Raw genomic sequence first — 17,616 nt, forward strand, 5'->3', positions numbered from 1 at the left:
AGCATCACAGATGGTAAATGTTGTATTTTGAAGATTGCACAGACATATCTTCATTGGTAGCTTACTGCCTTCCAATACAGATTCAGGGTACTTATGATACTACATAAAACCTTACTGGGGGGCCCTGTTCATGGTCACTCATGTCCTCATGACCTCCAGACTGGACTATTGCAACATGCTCTACATGGGGCTGCCCTTGAAGAGCATTCAGAAACTTCAGGTGGTGCAGGCAGTTCATGGCATCCAGTTACTTGGTGCATGGGACACCACTGCTTTGCAAACTTCATTGGCTTCCACTACTTCTGGGTGCTGATAGACTAGCCCCGACCCTGCTGGCCTTTCACAAGGCCCTGAAAACTTGGTTTTGTGCCTGAGTCTAGGGCCCTGGGTGTTAGATGGACCCCCTCTCTTGACTTTGCTGATAGTTGTTTTTATGATGTTCAGTCCTATGTGTTTTTATTTTTATATTATGTATTTTATCTTTTATTGTAAGATGCCTAGATTGACATCTATGAGATGGGCAACTATAAAAATCAGATCAGATCAGATCAGATCAATCAATAAAATAGCCTAGAGCCAAACTTCTCCAGGATCACCTCACATCTAATCCTCCCAATACTTTTAAATTATCAGTTGGGTCCCACCACAGATACAGTTAACACCAACAGCTAATTTGACTTGTTTTGCAGGACAGTATTATTGTAGAGAGTAAGGAAGATGACCTTGAATGATATCGGCAATTTCCATTACAAAGTGATGAGGGGAAAAGCATATCTTAAGTCCAAAACAAGCAGGCAGTATGTGGAAGTAGGCTAAGATTTGAAATTATTAGTAGCCGATGCATTCAGAAAGAATTTCTCTTCCAAGAAATTTGCTATAATATTAATTATCTTCATAGAAACAACAGCTAAGTCAGTCAAGGCTGAATTTTGGGAGGTTTCATTGGAGCCCAGTTCTAAACAGGTTAATTTGATAATCATTTTCACAGCTCAGAATGTATTTGTGTGTGTTTATGTGTGTCTGTGTATGTATGTGTGAAATTTGTCTGTGCAGGCTCATCTAGTGGCAATCCTCTTTAAGTTTATGCAAAATCAGATGTAAACACCATTGTTCTGAAAAGGAGTTTTTTTCTCAGGTAAATGAGCTCATAAGTACAGTTACAGAGATAAAAACTTGCCCAAATGTCCTTATCTAAAGTTAAGCTGGATCTTTTTTCCTGGTAAATATCCATAATGATTTCAGCCTTAATTAATTCAAATCTTCTCTATCATGACTGAGATTGTCTGGCCAACGCTTTGAGGATAATACTTTCAGTTAAGACATTCCACTGGGAATTTAGTTTTAGTCCATAGGGAATTGCATTGTGAATGAAACAGAGCCCAATAACTTGTATTTAAATACTAATGTACATGCAGTGTTTAAAATTCAGAAGATTTGCTTTATTATTAAAGATGCCTCTCTTCGTTTTCAGCATTTCTCTTCAAAAACATGAGTAGCCTAGAATTATGTTATTGCCATTAGTAAAATATCAGTGTAACAGGTGAATATAAACAGTATTTTGATTATTTTGATGAAGCAGTGCAGAAATGTCAGCCTTACCAGGTAGACCAGACAGGAAACATGACCAGATAAACTAATTCTACTTTAGTGTAAGGCTACATGGACAGAATCTTGCAAGTCTGAAAGTATAATTCTCCCGCCATCTCATTTACAGTCTGAGAAACTAGGGAGGGTCTCTTCTGAGCCTCTTGCCCCTCCCACTATACAGCTGTGGGCTATGCTCTCTGTTATCTGACTATTCTCTAGGCAGGATCTCTTCCCAAGGTCTTTTCCACATACCATTACAAGAAAGCTTTAAATGAACATGTCAAATTATTACTTGAGCAGCATTATAGTGTGTTATTTATTTATTTTATATATTGCTTCCCATTTAAAAACTCTCAGTGGTATATTATGGTATGGTATAGTTATACATTTGTTACTGTATACCGGATATACTCATGGATAAGACGACTCTAAATTTTCAAACCAAAGTACCATGAAAAATGTGCCACCCATGGATAAACTGACCCTCAAAATTTTTGTATGTTTTAATTTTCACAATTGGCTTATCTGTTTGAGGGTGATTGATCAGGGGCAATACCAAATGTCTACATTCCACTGCACGCATGACTTGCTGTGTGTGGGTGTGTGTGACTGACAGGACAGGTCTGTTTTTCAGACTTGTCCTAGTCAAGTTATCTTCAGCCAAGTTATGTATAAAAACTTTCTGATTTGTGTTTATGGAAGGCTTGTGGAAATATTCCAAAATGGTGCTGTTTGAAAGAACTGAGTGCACTCACTCAGTCAGTGATGAATAAAAGAGGATCAGAAATGAAATAAGATCAGTCTTATCTGCTTGCACTGCTCTGTTTTCAGTCAGTTGGATTCATATTTACAACCTGCATCACCTTCCTAAATATGTTTTTGTGGGACATTAAAAGATACTTTGTTAGCTGAATGTAAAAAGGGCTGTACGGGTGCTAACATCTCACGTTTAATCCCAAGCCACTGAGGTGTACCTTTTTCATTCAAAGGAAAGGGGTTCAACCCCTCCTGGCAGTTTCCCTGCTCAAAAAAACTCAATCTGCTTCTTCTCACCCTCCTTTTCCTTATTCATATATTTTCTCAGTTCACAAAAACCTTTTTAGCTGAAAAACAGCTGGAGGGAAAGGGTTAAGACCTTTCCCCAGTGGGGTCAACTACTACAAATTGAATCCTCTGCAGCTGCATTTGGTAAAAAAGGAAGGAGTCAGAATAAAATATTGTGCACAATACAAATAAATTATATTTCCCCTCAGTTAGGACAAGGCATTTATAGAACAGATTGTTCCGCAGTAATTGAAATTGGAGATTTAGAAGTATGAAAGCTTGTAGCAAAACGTACACAGAAGCAAAACATGAATCATGTTAATTTTATTATGAATATACAACTGTTTGCATAGCTTCTATATACACACACATCTTTTCAGAATAAAATTAACACAGTAATTCATATTTCCCATGCTCATATGAATTTACTCAAGCTTTTATATTTCTAAACCTTCAATATTAACTATCACTGCATATTTTCTTTATAAAAAGAAATAGTTCTACATGTAAATATATTTCACACACCATTTGACTTTTACTGACAGGAACAATAAAATGTATCTTTAGTGGTCCAATAATTGCCTTTATGAATTAGGTTACAGTTTCAATTTGAACATTACAATACCGAAGATAGCATAATAACTAGGAAAACTTTTCAAGGATTATTATTATTATTATTAGTCTAATACTTCCATAAAGTCTAGATGACTCAGGCTTACTTCTGTCTTAAAGTCTTATAAATAGCAAAAAGTTGGCATGCTTTAAAATGCCTAATTGCAGAAAAAGTTGTTACTTGATCATCAAACCTATGTCTAATACCTCATAAGTTATTAACGTTTCAGTTTGAAAATTTGGCTAAAGCAAACTTGGTTTCTTGTTTCATCACCTAAATATAGCTCATTAAAGAATAAGCAAACTAAGCTTAAAATCCTTTTAGCAAATGAAACCATTCACATTATGTTCAGAAAAGCATGATTCTGTTTTTTTTTCCTGTACTATGATTATTTTTGAAAATGCTCCAATACCCTTTGTCATGGATTTAGTAGTAGATGCCTGTGGGAAGGAACCTACTCCAAGAAATATTCAGCATCGAGGGGAAGGAGAAAGAAGTGTTTTGTTCTACACAGGAGAGAAATATGTAATATTAAGTGCTCCATTAATGTATAAAACTAATTTCTTAGGCAGATGTATTGGCGGTAAAGCATAATTTTACTTTTATACAAAACATTGGGCCATGTTAGATTTCTATTTTGCTTCATTTTCTTAGACCACAATTGTCTCCTATGCTGTGCTATGCAATAGTTATATATGCACAGAGATGTAAGTTGGCTCAATTATCTGAGACTAAGTCCTATTTAACTTAATGGAACTTACTTCTGAAAAGAGATATATAACTGTATTGTTAATGACTTTCTGTATTCTTTGCCCGTATCTAAAACAGACTGTAGTATACTCTTTAAGAATTTGTCTGAAAACTCAGCAGTATAAGCCCCATGCTGATACTAAGTAAATGATTGTAGGTGGAAAAATTAGGAGTGATCATAGCTGCATTTATATCTGCTCTTTTCAGAAATATGGATGAACCCATTAATGTGTAGAAGCAGAGACTGTAGACATGGCCAGGGTTTTCTTCATTACATGCATTAACTGAACATCTGCAACGGCTAGAGACTAACTTTTAAACTGTTAACATGAATACATACTGCGGGCACTTGCGTGCCAAAAAGAGAAGACAATTCCCTTCCTTCAATCTTAGAAATTTTATTTTGTTTCCCAGTTTGAAGGCTGCAAGAAGGCCTTTTCTAGACTAGAAAACCTGAAGATTCACTTAAGGAGCCACACTGGAGAAAAGCCTTACCTTTGCCAGCATCAAGGCTGTCATAAAGCATTCAGTAATTCCAGTGACCGAGCCAAGCACCAGAGGACGCACCTGGACACTGTAAGGGAAGAATGTGATTTTAAATAATATTTTGCTATCCTGACTGATGTCTTGCAGACATATTGTTTATAAAGTGCACATAAAATGGGAACTTACAATGGAACCCCTAGAAGGGTGTTGGCACATTTTGTTCAGGTTGTTTTGAAATTCAGTTCTTGTTACAAGAGAAGAGATCACAGTGACAGGCAAGACCTTTCCTTTTATAAGTCTAAGAGGCTTGGGCTGCCCATTGTGTACAGCATTTTTATACTGTAAGATGCAGGTTAGTTTTGTTGTGATATAGGGCGATGCTCTCACAGTCCTGTCACCCACTTCCCTTTTGAAAGTCCATCAGCCTAAACAATGCCTTCCATATATCACATTAGGGCAGCCTTTCTCAACCGTTTTCCCCTTAAGGAACCCTTGAAATAATTTTCAGGTCTCAGGAAACCCCTGCACAAAAATATTATTTCTGCAGCTCATGATACATTAAACATAAAAAAAGATTTTTTTTCAATCATAATCTCTTACAGAACCCCTTGCAACCTCTCATGGAGCCCTGGGGTACTGTGGGACCCCAGTTGAGAAAGGCTGCATTAGGGCAAATTCGTGGCTGCTTCTGAGCCCTGCATAACCTCACTTCTGTTGAGGTTATCACTGAAGCAAATGGAAAACAATGCTGACCAAAGGGTCTTCTTTCATGCATACATGTGCTCAGATGATGTCAGGAGACCCCCAGAGCAACTCTGCAGAACCATGATGTGATTGCCTAATTGCAGAAAACTTAGAGGAATAGACCGGAATGAAGAAACAGAGGCTAGACTGTATCGTTATTAAATAAATAGATACTGATATAGTGCTTCCTCTCATTCCTATCATGCCAGGGATGGTACAGAATTGAGACTGAAGAACATGGGTCCTGATACAGGAAGATAAATTATGCTCTTATGAGTAGGGGAGAGGATAGTGCTAAACACCAAATAATAATAGAATACTTGAAAGCTTAGGACTTTAAGTTGATATTCCAATATTTTTCTGGTAAATATGAATTATATAACTTAGTATAATTTAGCATCGTTCTTTCTGTCTGCTCTGCACAGACTTCGATAAAAATGAATGAGATGTACTAATATTTTATATTTCTATAAAAAAAATATTCCATTTCCCTCTTTACAGTAGGGAAACTGAAAATTGATAGTATAAAAATAAGCAATTAAACATAAAAAACAATAACCTATAAGTAATTTATTTATTTTCTATCTCGCCTTTATTATTTTTATAAATAACTCAAGGCGGCGAACATACCTAGTACTCCTTCCTCCTATTTTCCCCACAACAGCAACCCTGTGAGGTGAGTTGGGCTGAGAGAGAGTGACTGGTCCAAGCCAGTCTTTCATGCCTAAGGAGGGACTAGAACTCTCAGTCTCCTGGTTTCTAGCCCAGCACCTTAACCTCTAGACCAAACTGGTTCTCCATTTAAACCATTATGTAAATATAAACTACAGTGAGGTCTAATTGGGACATTAAAAATGGGCCTCTCAGAGGTTAATGGACAATAAAGAAATTAAGCGGCAAAGAATCAGAGGCTGGTTTAAAAATAAAAATACTGAAATGCTGACAGAATTTAAATAATAGGGAAAATTACTCAACTCACCTCTTTGGGGAGGTCATTCTATATAACAAGGCATTCCCACATAAAATAAGCTCATGCAATGTGACCAGCCATGCCTCAGAAACCAGTGGCATATGCAAAACAGTGACACCAGTTGGTCTTATGGATGGGTGCAGTGCATGAAATGACTGATGCACCCTTCTGAGCCCAAATGCTTGAAGCACTGAGCACTGTGTCCTGTAGAAGGCCTGATGCAATCACAAGGAAAGACTCCTGATGACATTTGAATATAAATGTGCAAGCACAGAAGACACTTCTGTTGAGGTTATCACTGAAGCAAATGGAAAACAATGCTGAGCAAAGGGTCTTCTTTCATGCATACATGTGCTCAGATGATGTCAGGAGACCCCCAGAGCAACTGTGCAGAACCTTTAATAGATTACAACACCTCAACACTTCAAGCAGCAAGTTTGGAGAACTACTTTAAGGATTTCACACACACACACACACACACACACACTCACTCACTCAGTCATTCACTCACTCAAAATATTCTCATCAGAGTGTTTGGGAGTTTCTATAATACAAAAGTATACAGGCAAAAAATGATAAGAGAATATGTGTATGTTAGATTCTGAAATCCCAAAAATTCTTTCAGATGCACATACTATAAATTCATTTTATCATAGGCCCATTTTGGTTAAATCTTATTTCTTGAGGTGTATATTCCATGCCAAGACTCATCTGAGTAAGTTGCTGCATACTGTATCTATTATAAATAAAGCTGGAAGCCCATTTGCATTAATGCTGAAATTTTCATTTGGGAACCATAACATTGGCTGTCTGAATGAACATAATTAGAGCTGGCTCAGGGATGTAATTTTGCTAGTGCTGCTTTTTTGCAAAAGCTATAGAAATATATCTCTATGAAAGTAATAGCAGAAAGGTTGTGGTAAAAAATAGTTGAAGATGTGTTTAGCTGGGCTTTGAATTAGGTTTCCTCCTTGCAGGAAAATAGGTAAGTCATTAATTGCTATTCCAGGAAGAACATGTATTCCATAAATTACGTTGTGAGGTATGTATGTGCTATGAGTACATACATCAGACCTAAAAACCAACAGTGAGTGCCTGATCCACAGGAAAAACCCTTGAACTACATTGTAAACTAAGGTGGTTACCTATACAGGAAATGTTACCCAGGAAGGCAGTTGTGATGGTACAGCAACTCTTAGAAATTAAACCTTTAAGAAAACATTATTAAAATACAAATAAAAAATAAGGAATATTTTTTTTCCAAAAGGATTATTTATAGCCATTATGTTTTTAATTAGTGCATGGATATTTCAAAATGTTTTTATACTTTCTGAAAAATTGTTATACAGCTTTTAATATTTTTAAGCTTTAACATGTAGTATTTGCTTCTTCTTTTATTTCTAGCCTGCCATATCTCAGACTAACCTTTCCCCTTCATTCTCTCTTTCTGAAGCAGGTTTCTTCTATATCTCTATGTCTGGGACTTTACCTCAACTTCTTTACCTGAACTTCTAAAGAAATGTATTTTCTGACTAAACCAAAGTTTAATATGAGGGATGCATAATTGTAAGTACAAGTCGAGATGACAGAGAATTTATTTGATCAATATGTAAAATGGGTGTCCACAGGATATGGTCAAAAAAGCTAAAATGATGGATGCAACGGTGCAATTGAAACTCCACCTGGCTTCTATGTGTGCTGCACGCATGATTCCTATAAAAACAAGGCGAACTTCAATTGCACTATTGTGGTTGCCATTTTGACTTTTTGACCACAACCTAAAGACACCACTGATGTAAAATAAGTCTCTTCTGCCTCTGCCATTTTTCACTGATGGCATATGTATTCCACCTGTACATGGTCCTGTATGAGGTTTATTCTTACTTAGCCATACTGAACTTCGCTTTATATATAAATAGTAGATAATAGCCCAGTTCAAACATTTTACTTATGCATTCCTCCAACATGCAAGCACGAATACTCCATTAAGAAACCATGTCTCAGAAGTTGAGCACTTCCAATAGCCCCACATTCTGCATGCCTCCTGGAAGTCTTCAGGAAGTCTGCAGGAACTTGTGCCTGGAGCTGCATCTATGGAATCTTCAGTTGGTAAAGAATTTAACTGCACATATAGCTAGAAGATCGTTTCTGGAGACACTGGTCCCAAGAGACTAATCAGCATGTGTAATGTTAGGGTTGTGGCTTTCTCACAGTGAGAGAACATGTGAATAAAACTTTTGAATAGAGCTTGTGTGTCAGCATGTCAGCTGATCCTTTCACAATTCTACCTGTGCATGAACATTTTATGACATTGCTGCAGCTAAACCAGTGACTAAGGTAGGCTGCCAATTATCTTTTTTTAACTATACAGTACAAATATAGATATGGAATTACAAGGAATATAACATGAAAAATAGAAAAATAAAAATGTTCATTCTCTTTCTTGCCAGCTTACTTTGCTATCTATCTTTTTTCTGTGCCAGAATCTTCCTGGCCTTTCTTCTTGTGGTTTTAGGAATGATATTCACAGTATTGCCATTTCAGAATTTACAACCTTAACTTGTGACTTGCCATTTCTTTTCATTTTTTAGAAACCTTATGCTTGTCAGATTCCTGGATGCACCAAACGATACACAGATCCAAGTTCTCTAAGAAAGCATGTAAAGGCCCATTCTTCTAAAGATCTGCAAGCCAGAAAAAAGGTAACCTTTATAGACTTCTGTGCCAAGTGAATCATGTGCAGCTGTAAATGTCGTATGAAAAGCACCTGTAACAACACAGCCATCAACAGAAATAGTTTTCGTTTGCACACTGGTAATGATGAATAGAGAGCTTCTGTTCTAGCAGCAGTTAGAATAGTTTCTATCCCGCATGCAGTAGTATGTTGCAACTGGAAAATTTTTGCATCATTTTACAATTAAAACAAAACAAAAAACAAAAAAATCTGCCATTGTCCATTCACAACTTTTCTAGCATGTGTATTTTATATATACCTTGTGTACTGTTTCCCCAAATACATGCATTTTTTGTTATTCCCAATGTATACTTTTTGTACTCATCTTTCCCAAAGATATACATTTTGTACATAATTTTTGAGTCAATATTTGAAGAGACATTAGCAGACTCCAAGAATTAAGCAACTGTTTCTGCCACATCAGATTCCATCATACCATTTCATTTCAAAAGAAATCCGTGACAGACTTTTTCAACATCCGCTTTCAATTCTTTTCTATGACTATAAAACAATGCATCCTTGATGTCTAAATAGTTATTTATTACTGCTTTAGACATGTGGTTCTGCTCTGTATATTGCATATTGTTTTTCTCACAGGCTCATGTAATAGTAAAGAATTTACTATTCTGTAGCCTCTCAATCCACCAAAGAAAGAAATGGGATGGGATGGGATAGAATACTCAATTTAGCTTCAATTATTTATGATAATTTAGCTTTATTCTGGTTAAGCTTTTGCATACTTTTAATCTATCAGCTGGCATTCAGAATATATTTACTGAACAATAAGAAAAAAGTACTCATGTTAGTGATCAAAAGAGTGTAAAAATATCTTCAAGTTATAATGTATAATATTAATAAGTTATAGTATACTTACAAGGTCTTGAAAACGTTATAAGTAAAATTTACTTCATGCTTCATTATTTGAAATATTTCCTAGTATAATAATAAAAATGTAAGGAATAATGAAACTTTAAAGTCAGAATAAAGGTTATTTATGTCTTTAATTAAGGAAGAAAATTGGCTTAATGAAAATTTTTTTTTACAAAAATGTGAATTCATCAAAAAAAAATAACCATAAAAATTCCAAGGTGATAAAAGCTCAGCAAAGTAATAGATCCAGCCCTAGGGAACCATTCAGCTGAACAGAATGGGATCCTTTGCTGTTACACCCAGTTAGTCATGGATTTGTTTAACATATCCTGCTTGACTGCCTCTAATCCTCTTTCTCAACCTCCCCCCTGCACACAAAAATGACATTATTTTGCTCTCTTAAGATATAGCTTGTCCTTCAAAATGCCATGAACATACTAGAAATACAAAGATATATGCCAAAACCCATGTTCTTACTTCAAGAAATCTTGGCAAGTCCATAATAATAAAATGTCTATAGATTCCAATACAGCTGGTTTTCAGTAATTGTGTCAGCATGTGGTTACACTGATATTGCCAGTATCCAAGTGAATCATTATAGCATTTTGCTTTTCCTTCTGGGAATTCAGTTGAGCCTTTAGTAGAAAAGTAGAATGAACTCCACATACCATGCATAGTTACAACTAGTACAATAAATGCATACCATATCCAAGGAGATTGTAGAAAAGCTAATGAACTTTGTGTTTGCAGGTAATGTCTCTTCCCTGTGGATATGTCTAAGCTTGTTCAGTAATGTTAAATATTTACTCCAGTTTTATAATTAGAAATTATAAGAATAAGTGAAAAATAGATGCTGCAAATAGGATACAAGCTTATTCAAAGAATTGCCAAGCAATTTATTTTTCCTTGGTCAGCAGTATGTGTCAGTCTGGTTAAAAGCATCAGCACTGCAACACAAGACCAGTCTCTTTTGTAGTGCATTGTGATCTTGCACACATGTCCAAAACGGGTGGAGCTTAGGCTGGCATGTGCTGCAGATACCTGCGTCCTTAGTCTAAAGTGATCCTGATTCTAACTGATCTTGTACAAGATAACCTGCAACCTAAATCTAGTTCTGTAGGAGACAGGAATTTGCTCTCCAACAATGGCATTATTATTATAGTTATTGTTTAGATTAATATCTTGTCTTTCCTACAGGAGCCCAAGGTGATTTATATGAGGATCTTCCTTCATTTTATTCCCAGAACAACTGCATGAGACAGATTGGGCTGAGAGAGAATGACTGGCCCAAAGTCTCCCAGTGAACTTTCATGGCTGAGGGTGGGAGAAGACCTGGGTCCCCCCAGTTGTAGGCTGTCATAGATGGATGAAAGTCAAGCTAGTGAAAATGTGTAGCAAAGAACTTGAAAGATTCAAGGGAGAAAGTAAAAGCTATGAAAAGATAATCAAATGTACTGTATATAAGTTACAGGGAATATTTCCATACATCTTACCTTCTTGTGTTTATGATCCCCATCTCATAGTAAGATTTCATGTGAATCCCCATGGCGAAGTGCTTTCATGAAGGCAGTATACAATTCCACATGCATCTGGAAGTCTCAGTAGCCATTGCTGTCACAGAGATTAGAGGACACTGGACATCAATACAGCAGGTTGGGCAACTTACTGCAGATAGAGGTGCATTTTATTTTGACAGCAAAGACAGACAGTGATGTAATGATGTCAGCAGGGAGGACATGGCAATATTTTTTTGCCCATTTTACCTGAGCTGAGAAAGTTGTAAGGGTATTTTTACTTTCAAAATATGTTAATCTTCCAGAAGGCTTAGTGTGACACTATTTTGCTTTTGTTTCGCACCAGAAATCAACATTTTTTCAAACAATTACAGTAGGTGATTAATCATCTTAATTATTTGCTTTCAGTTTTGCAAATGTATCAATTAATGTATCAATTAAGCCATCCAGAGGTTTACTAACTTTATGCTGAAAGCACAAAGAAGTAGATAGGACTGGGTGGATATGATAGCATTTTTCAATTACCTGAAGGAGCAGAATGAGGCCAAGAGCTGCTGTTCTCTGTCATCAAAGTGCAGGCACACAACAGCGGCCTTAAGTTAAGGCAGATTCTTAACAACAAAAGCACTTTCTATGCCCCCCCCTTTTAATTTTTAGATCAAGAAGACCAGTACGGTCAGGAATTAGGTCCCCTCCTTCCCTCTTAGGTCTGTTGCTTGTTTCATTTTAAGGTCCTGAACCCAGAAATCTGTGCAGCACTCAGCTATGTAAACCAGTACTGCCATACATGCAAAGTTGGGAAGGATTTCTTTGCAAAGCGCCTCTTCTTGAATTGTTGAGGCAGTATCTTCCAGAAGGCTTAGTGTGACTGCTTCAAGGGCTTTTTCAGGCTGTCATGTGCATGTGTAGGAACAGACTTTCACAGGGACTACTGGTAAAATAAAGTGGCTATCCATGCACACACATGCGCAAACAACCAGGAAAAGCCCTCAAAGCTTTGTGGAGGCAGTGGTTGGCTCAAAGCTTAATGTAGGTGTTTCACTCATGTTGACATGCTTTATAAAGTACTCCTTTGAATGCTTTGCACAGCCTTCAAAATCAGGGTCTTGAAGGTCAGCAAGAAAGACCAGCAGATGCCATTGTATATATGGGCACAGTACCACTTACAAGACTTATTTTAAAGCTTTTTTTCATTATTATACCTCATAATCAGAAATATTTAGATTGAGGAAAAATAGTGCAATGTAAATAAGAATTATTTTTATTCCACTTAGGTCCTATGGAAACTATACAGTTTCATGCTTTGGCTGAAAAAGTGAACTGTTATTTCCAGTACACTCATATCACCTATTTTTGTTGGTTTGCCTCCTAAGGAGAAGGACATAAAGAGAAACAATCCTCCCTGCTATTTATAGGCAGTAAGCAGTATAAAGTGAAGTCTCAGTTTTTTAAGCCATGGGACAATTTATTTCCTTTGCTTCATTCCATTACCCCCACCACCACCACCAGGTAGGTGGGTATTTTTTGTCATTGGTACTTTTATCTAGCTGGAGTCAATGAAAGATAAAAATATTGTTAAAAAGTTCAACTTGGATTAAATAGGAAAAAACAGACATATCACTAGTTTTCATCTGTGCTGGTATAGTTCTTGATATAATAGTAGCTTCACTGTTGTCTGTAGAGTTACTTAAAATAAAGTTTCATATTGTATAGTGATATAATTTTACCATGTAGTAATTTATATTATTAAAATGAGGTCAGTCTGAATCTATGAAAATAGAACAATTCTGTATGTACTATTAATTGGGGGAGCTACCTTTTCTAACAAATAGAAACATGTTAAGATCGTTTTGTGGGCTCGCTCACAAAATGGCAGCCCTGATGGGTTTGGCCGATCATAAAATCCTCGTATATCAAAAGGCAAACTAAGCGCTGAGATGCAGCCACACGTCTTGCTTTTAACAATGCAGATTATGCCTAAAGTTTGTGCTTTGCTTTGCAGCAGGATAGTTTTTCATTTTTAAAATTAAAATAATATATCATATCATATAAAATAAAATAAATAAGGTAGGGCAGAGGGCTTGGCAGGCACCAATGAACATATCAGAGGCACATTTTCACCCTAGGTGTCATTTAATCTGCTTCTTCTTTGAATACACCCATATTTTAAAATTTTATTTGCTACCATTCCTACCTATCTAACTTGTAAGTTCCAATTTGTTTATATCATATTTCAGTTTTCTGATTCCTGCTGCTGTTTTAGGAGTACAATTCCTGGAAGTCCCAGATAGCTTGTAAATTTTAGTTCCCATATATTGGGATGACATTGGAACAGGGAAAACTACTACACTGGAATCAAAATGTTCTGCCATGTTTATGTTTAACAATTAGATACAGATTGTTTTAATTATTTCTGAAATTATTTCCATTTGTAGAAATTTAAAACAGCAGCTAATAAAATCCTACTAAGATAAATTTTAGAAATTGGTCTCATGAAAAAGGAATCAGAACATTTATTTGTTCAGCAAACTAAAATTATTTTTTCCAGAGCAGGATGAGAGGCTGCCATCCTAGGGAGCTGTCCAGATAATGTTTAAAAAAATACCCACAGAAATGATTCTATTATAAACAATCTCAATAAAGATAAATAGCAGTTTTTTCTTAATATGTCAACTTTATAAATTGTACTCTCTGCTCTCCAGGATGTATATCTGCCATAATCTTGTAACATGATAATTATGCTTTCTGTATAGATACCTGAACTCATTTCAAATTTTGCTCTTATCAGTGTTTGCAAGGCAAATAAATATTAATGGTGTCAGATTTTACTCTGATGGATATTTTTAATGGTATTGTTCTGTTAAAGTTGGTGCATTGTCTGGAGGGATCCAACAATACATTAGATTTCCCTGTTTCTTAGACTTTAAATTTCTACACAATTTTTTAAAAGAAAAAAATATTTCCAACCTTAGAATGAGAGAAACATTCATTATAAATTTAGCCATATAAAAAAGACAAATAACATTAGTGGGTTTTTTTTAATTGGCTGCAAAGATATTTCCTTCTGCTTAGATATTGAATTTATTGATAGTGGGAATTTCTTTTGAATATCAAAATGAAATATATTGTCAAAGGTCATTCAGTTTATAGCTAAACAGAACATATCTTTATTATAAATTCTATAAAAATTACTGAAAACTTAAGCTTCAACCCTCAAATGTGACTGAAAACCTGTCCTCACACTCAAGGATCCACTTTAACATTACCTGGCCAGGTTCTACGATTATAATTTGACCTACTGTTGGAGAAGTTCCATCTTCTCAATTACACTGAACTCTTCTACAGATTAAATTTTGCTCTTAAAGCAGTCCATTATCTCCCAGTGGACAGCTCTGAGGGGTTAAGAGTAAGTTGGGGAAAATATGCATACTAGGTTAGAAGTTGCAGTAAACTGAAGAAGCATGCAGCTGATTTACTTGCCAAAGCATGTTTCTCAAGAAGTTGCCTTTGCTATGTCATGGCAAGCTTTTTTTTTTTTAAAAAATAAATTCAGAAGTAGCATTGTTAAAGAGTATGGGGGTCTGGTGTTCAAAAGAAAACCTGGCATCCCCCAGTTTTGGGCATGCCTAAAGTACTTGTTTGAGTTCTGTACAACTATTGTTCCTACTTTTTAATTTGGAAAATTGACTCATACACTGTCCTGATAGCTTGGAATTTGTTATTGAGCAGTGGAGAAGTACAAGAGAGTATCAGAGAGGCAAAATAATATGAAACAATCTTGCCTTGAAATTGTTTCATTTCAAAACACCCCAAGATATAGAGAATCCAGTTTGGAATGTGAATCATCCTATTTTGGGTGTTTCCAGCTGAATGACTTCATCACTACTGGTCGATATGTTTATTCCATCTTGTTTCCCATTGAGGGAGGTTTTCTTGAAAGAAGGGACTTGGGAGAAGCTGTGGGAAAAATTTAATGAATGTGAGAAGGTGTTAGGATCTGCCCTTCCACTCATCAGAGATACCCTAGATATAGCATAGGGGTAGGGGAATGGCATAGGGGAAGTTATGGATGCCTGCTGCCTGTAGTGGTGGGATGCTGTCCTTTCACTGATGCAGAAATAAAACATAGCCCCATTTCTGTACATTAAGAAAGAGAAGGATTTTCTTTACCTCAGGCAGTGAAATGCTTTGGGACAGCCCTGGGGTGACTGCATGAAAAAAAGTATCTTCTAGAAGCAAAGCCATTTTTTTTTTTAGCCTGTCTTCCTTTCACATAAAAATTAGACTTTTGTAGAGACATAACTTGTTAATTATTTATAATCTTACCAATCTTTCTTCATGTCATTTTTGTTTAGTGAAGCACACAAAGCTGTCCATCATGCAGGAGGGGAATTAAAAATAAAGGAATGGACAATATACACTTTTTCTCTCAGACTGTGCTCATTGCACACTAACTGATTGTACAAAGCTCCGATTATTAAAGCTTGATTTAGATGATCAGATCCCAGCTTATTAAGCTGATATATATGCAGGGCCGCAACTGGGGGGGGGGGGTAAGCGGGGCATGTACCCAGGGCGCCGCGCTGGGGGGGGTGCCAAAATGGGTGCTGGAGGGGTGCCAAAATGGGCACAGAATCCATGTTTGCCCTGGGTGACACAGACCCTAGTTGCGGGCCTGTATATATGAACCACCATGATTCACATGCAGCTGCTTCATTCCTCACTGTGTGCAAGCAGCAAAACAAGTGATCAAACCACATTTAATCATAGTTTTCTGTTGCATCCATGCCATTTTCAAAAATGCTGACTGGGAATTATAGTCCCAACACATCTGGAGACCACTAGGCTGGGAAGGATGCAGTTGAAAATCTGTCAGCAGACTACGTTCCTTTTTTTTCCTTTTTTTGTTTACAAAGCCAGGCAGCCATATAATATGTGAAATAAGCAATCCAAAGCCGATCCTATCATTATACAATGTTGGGCCTGCCTCAGGTGAAGATTTGGGGTATCACAAAGGGGTAATAAGTTCTTAGTTATTTAGCAAATTCTTACTCTATTTTCACGGCAAGGTGTTGGGGAGAAAAGCTAGTGGAATTTTTTTTTCTGTACTAAAATAACTTGGCTGGCCTTTAATATGCACGTTTGCTTGGGTAGTTTGAAAGTATAACCTCTTTTTCAGTCTCAGCAAAATCCTGTGGGTTGGTCCTATATCAGAATCTGATTGATAATAAGTGTCAATTGCAATGATGTAATCTAAAATCAAGCATAATCAGAGTTCCCACTTATATTTGCTTCCTTAAAAAAAATCTTTGTATTTAATTTCTCAGCACTATGGGGTTTTTTACTGCTCCTCTTCAAAAAAAAAATAGGTACTATTTTTTCTGTAAGCTTTTAAAATTTTAGCAACAAGACTGCCTTTCTTAAAATGAGAGGTAAAAAAAACTTGAAAAGTTAATAACAGAATTTCAGCATTATACATTATAGAAAATATGCCAGTGGATTAAGTTATAGGGTGCTTCAATTCACTTGACTACCCACAACTCTCAAGTTATTTCCTTCTTTTAAAGTAGGTTTCTTCAAAGTCCAAAGTTGACCTTGCAACATTAATTTTAGTTTTAATTGCCTTTTTTCAAAACTGTATTTTACATTTCATTGATAAAATTACAAAAAAGAAACTAACAACAACAAAAGAAATAATTTCCACTCACTTGTTTTCTATGGCATTCAATCAAAATATTTCATTAATGCAAGAGGAATTGCATTTGGAGGCTAAGGGTCAATGAGCAGTGCCCATGGCAACTAAGAAGCCATTCTTCACAAAAATGTTGTAAAGAGTAAGTGTTTTAATCCTCAACTTTAATCTCCTTACTTCCTGTTCTCAAAATGGAATATAAATCAGAAAGTGTGGAGTAAAGGACAGGGATGCTGGCGGAAGAGGATTAGTGATGGGGAAAAAAGACTTTAAGGAATGTAATCATGCTATTTTATGCAAAACCTCAGACCCAAATCAACCAATTCTTTTCATTATGCTGAATCCAAAACAATAAAACAAATTTTGTAAATGATCAGAGGATTGGCCTTCTCCCCTCTACCTTTTTGTCACTAATATTACATCATTAATTTGAATTATTGCAACATAAAGGCTATTGAATTTGAACTACATGTTTGCCAGTACAGGTCTTAAATTGTGCTAGGTCCTCCACTGATCTATCTGAATTATTACTGTCATCTGTAATTATTCATATAGTTTATTCCTTTATGATATTGTAGATTTAAGAAATTTCTTCATATGTTACAATTCTCT

General features: G+C 36.1%; 1 protein-coding gene across 2 annotated transcripts in view; it reads left to right on the forward strand.

Moving 5' to 3' along the window:
• GLIS3 (GLIS family zinc finger 3) overlaps positions 1–17,616 on the forward strand; it is a 148,270-nt gene that overhangs the window by 90,731 nt on the left and 39,923 nt on the right. For both annotated transcript variants that reach the window (XM_063295086.1, XM_063295085.1), the window contains 2 exons: positions 4,409–4,570; positions 8,786–8,896. In XM_063295086.1, the coding sequence (XP_063151156.1) occupies positions 4,409–4,570; positions 8,786–8,896 (273 nt within the window). The remainder of the gene's footprint in view (positions 1–4,408; positions 4,571–8,785; positions 8,897–17,616) is intronic.

Source organism: Candoia aspera, chromosome 2 (genome assembly GCF_035149785.1).
Source record: "Candoia aspera isolate rCanAsp1 chromosome 2, rCanAsp1.hap2, whole genome shotgun sequence".
In the NCBI taxonomy this organism is placed as follows: Eukaryota; Metazoa; Chordata; class Lepidosauria; order Squamata; family Boidae; genus Candoia; species Candoia aspera.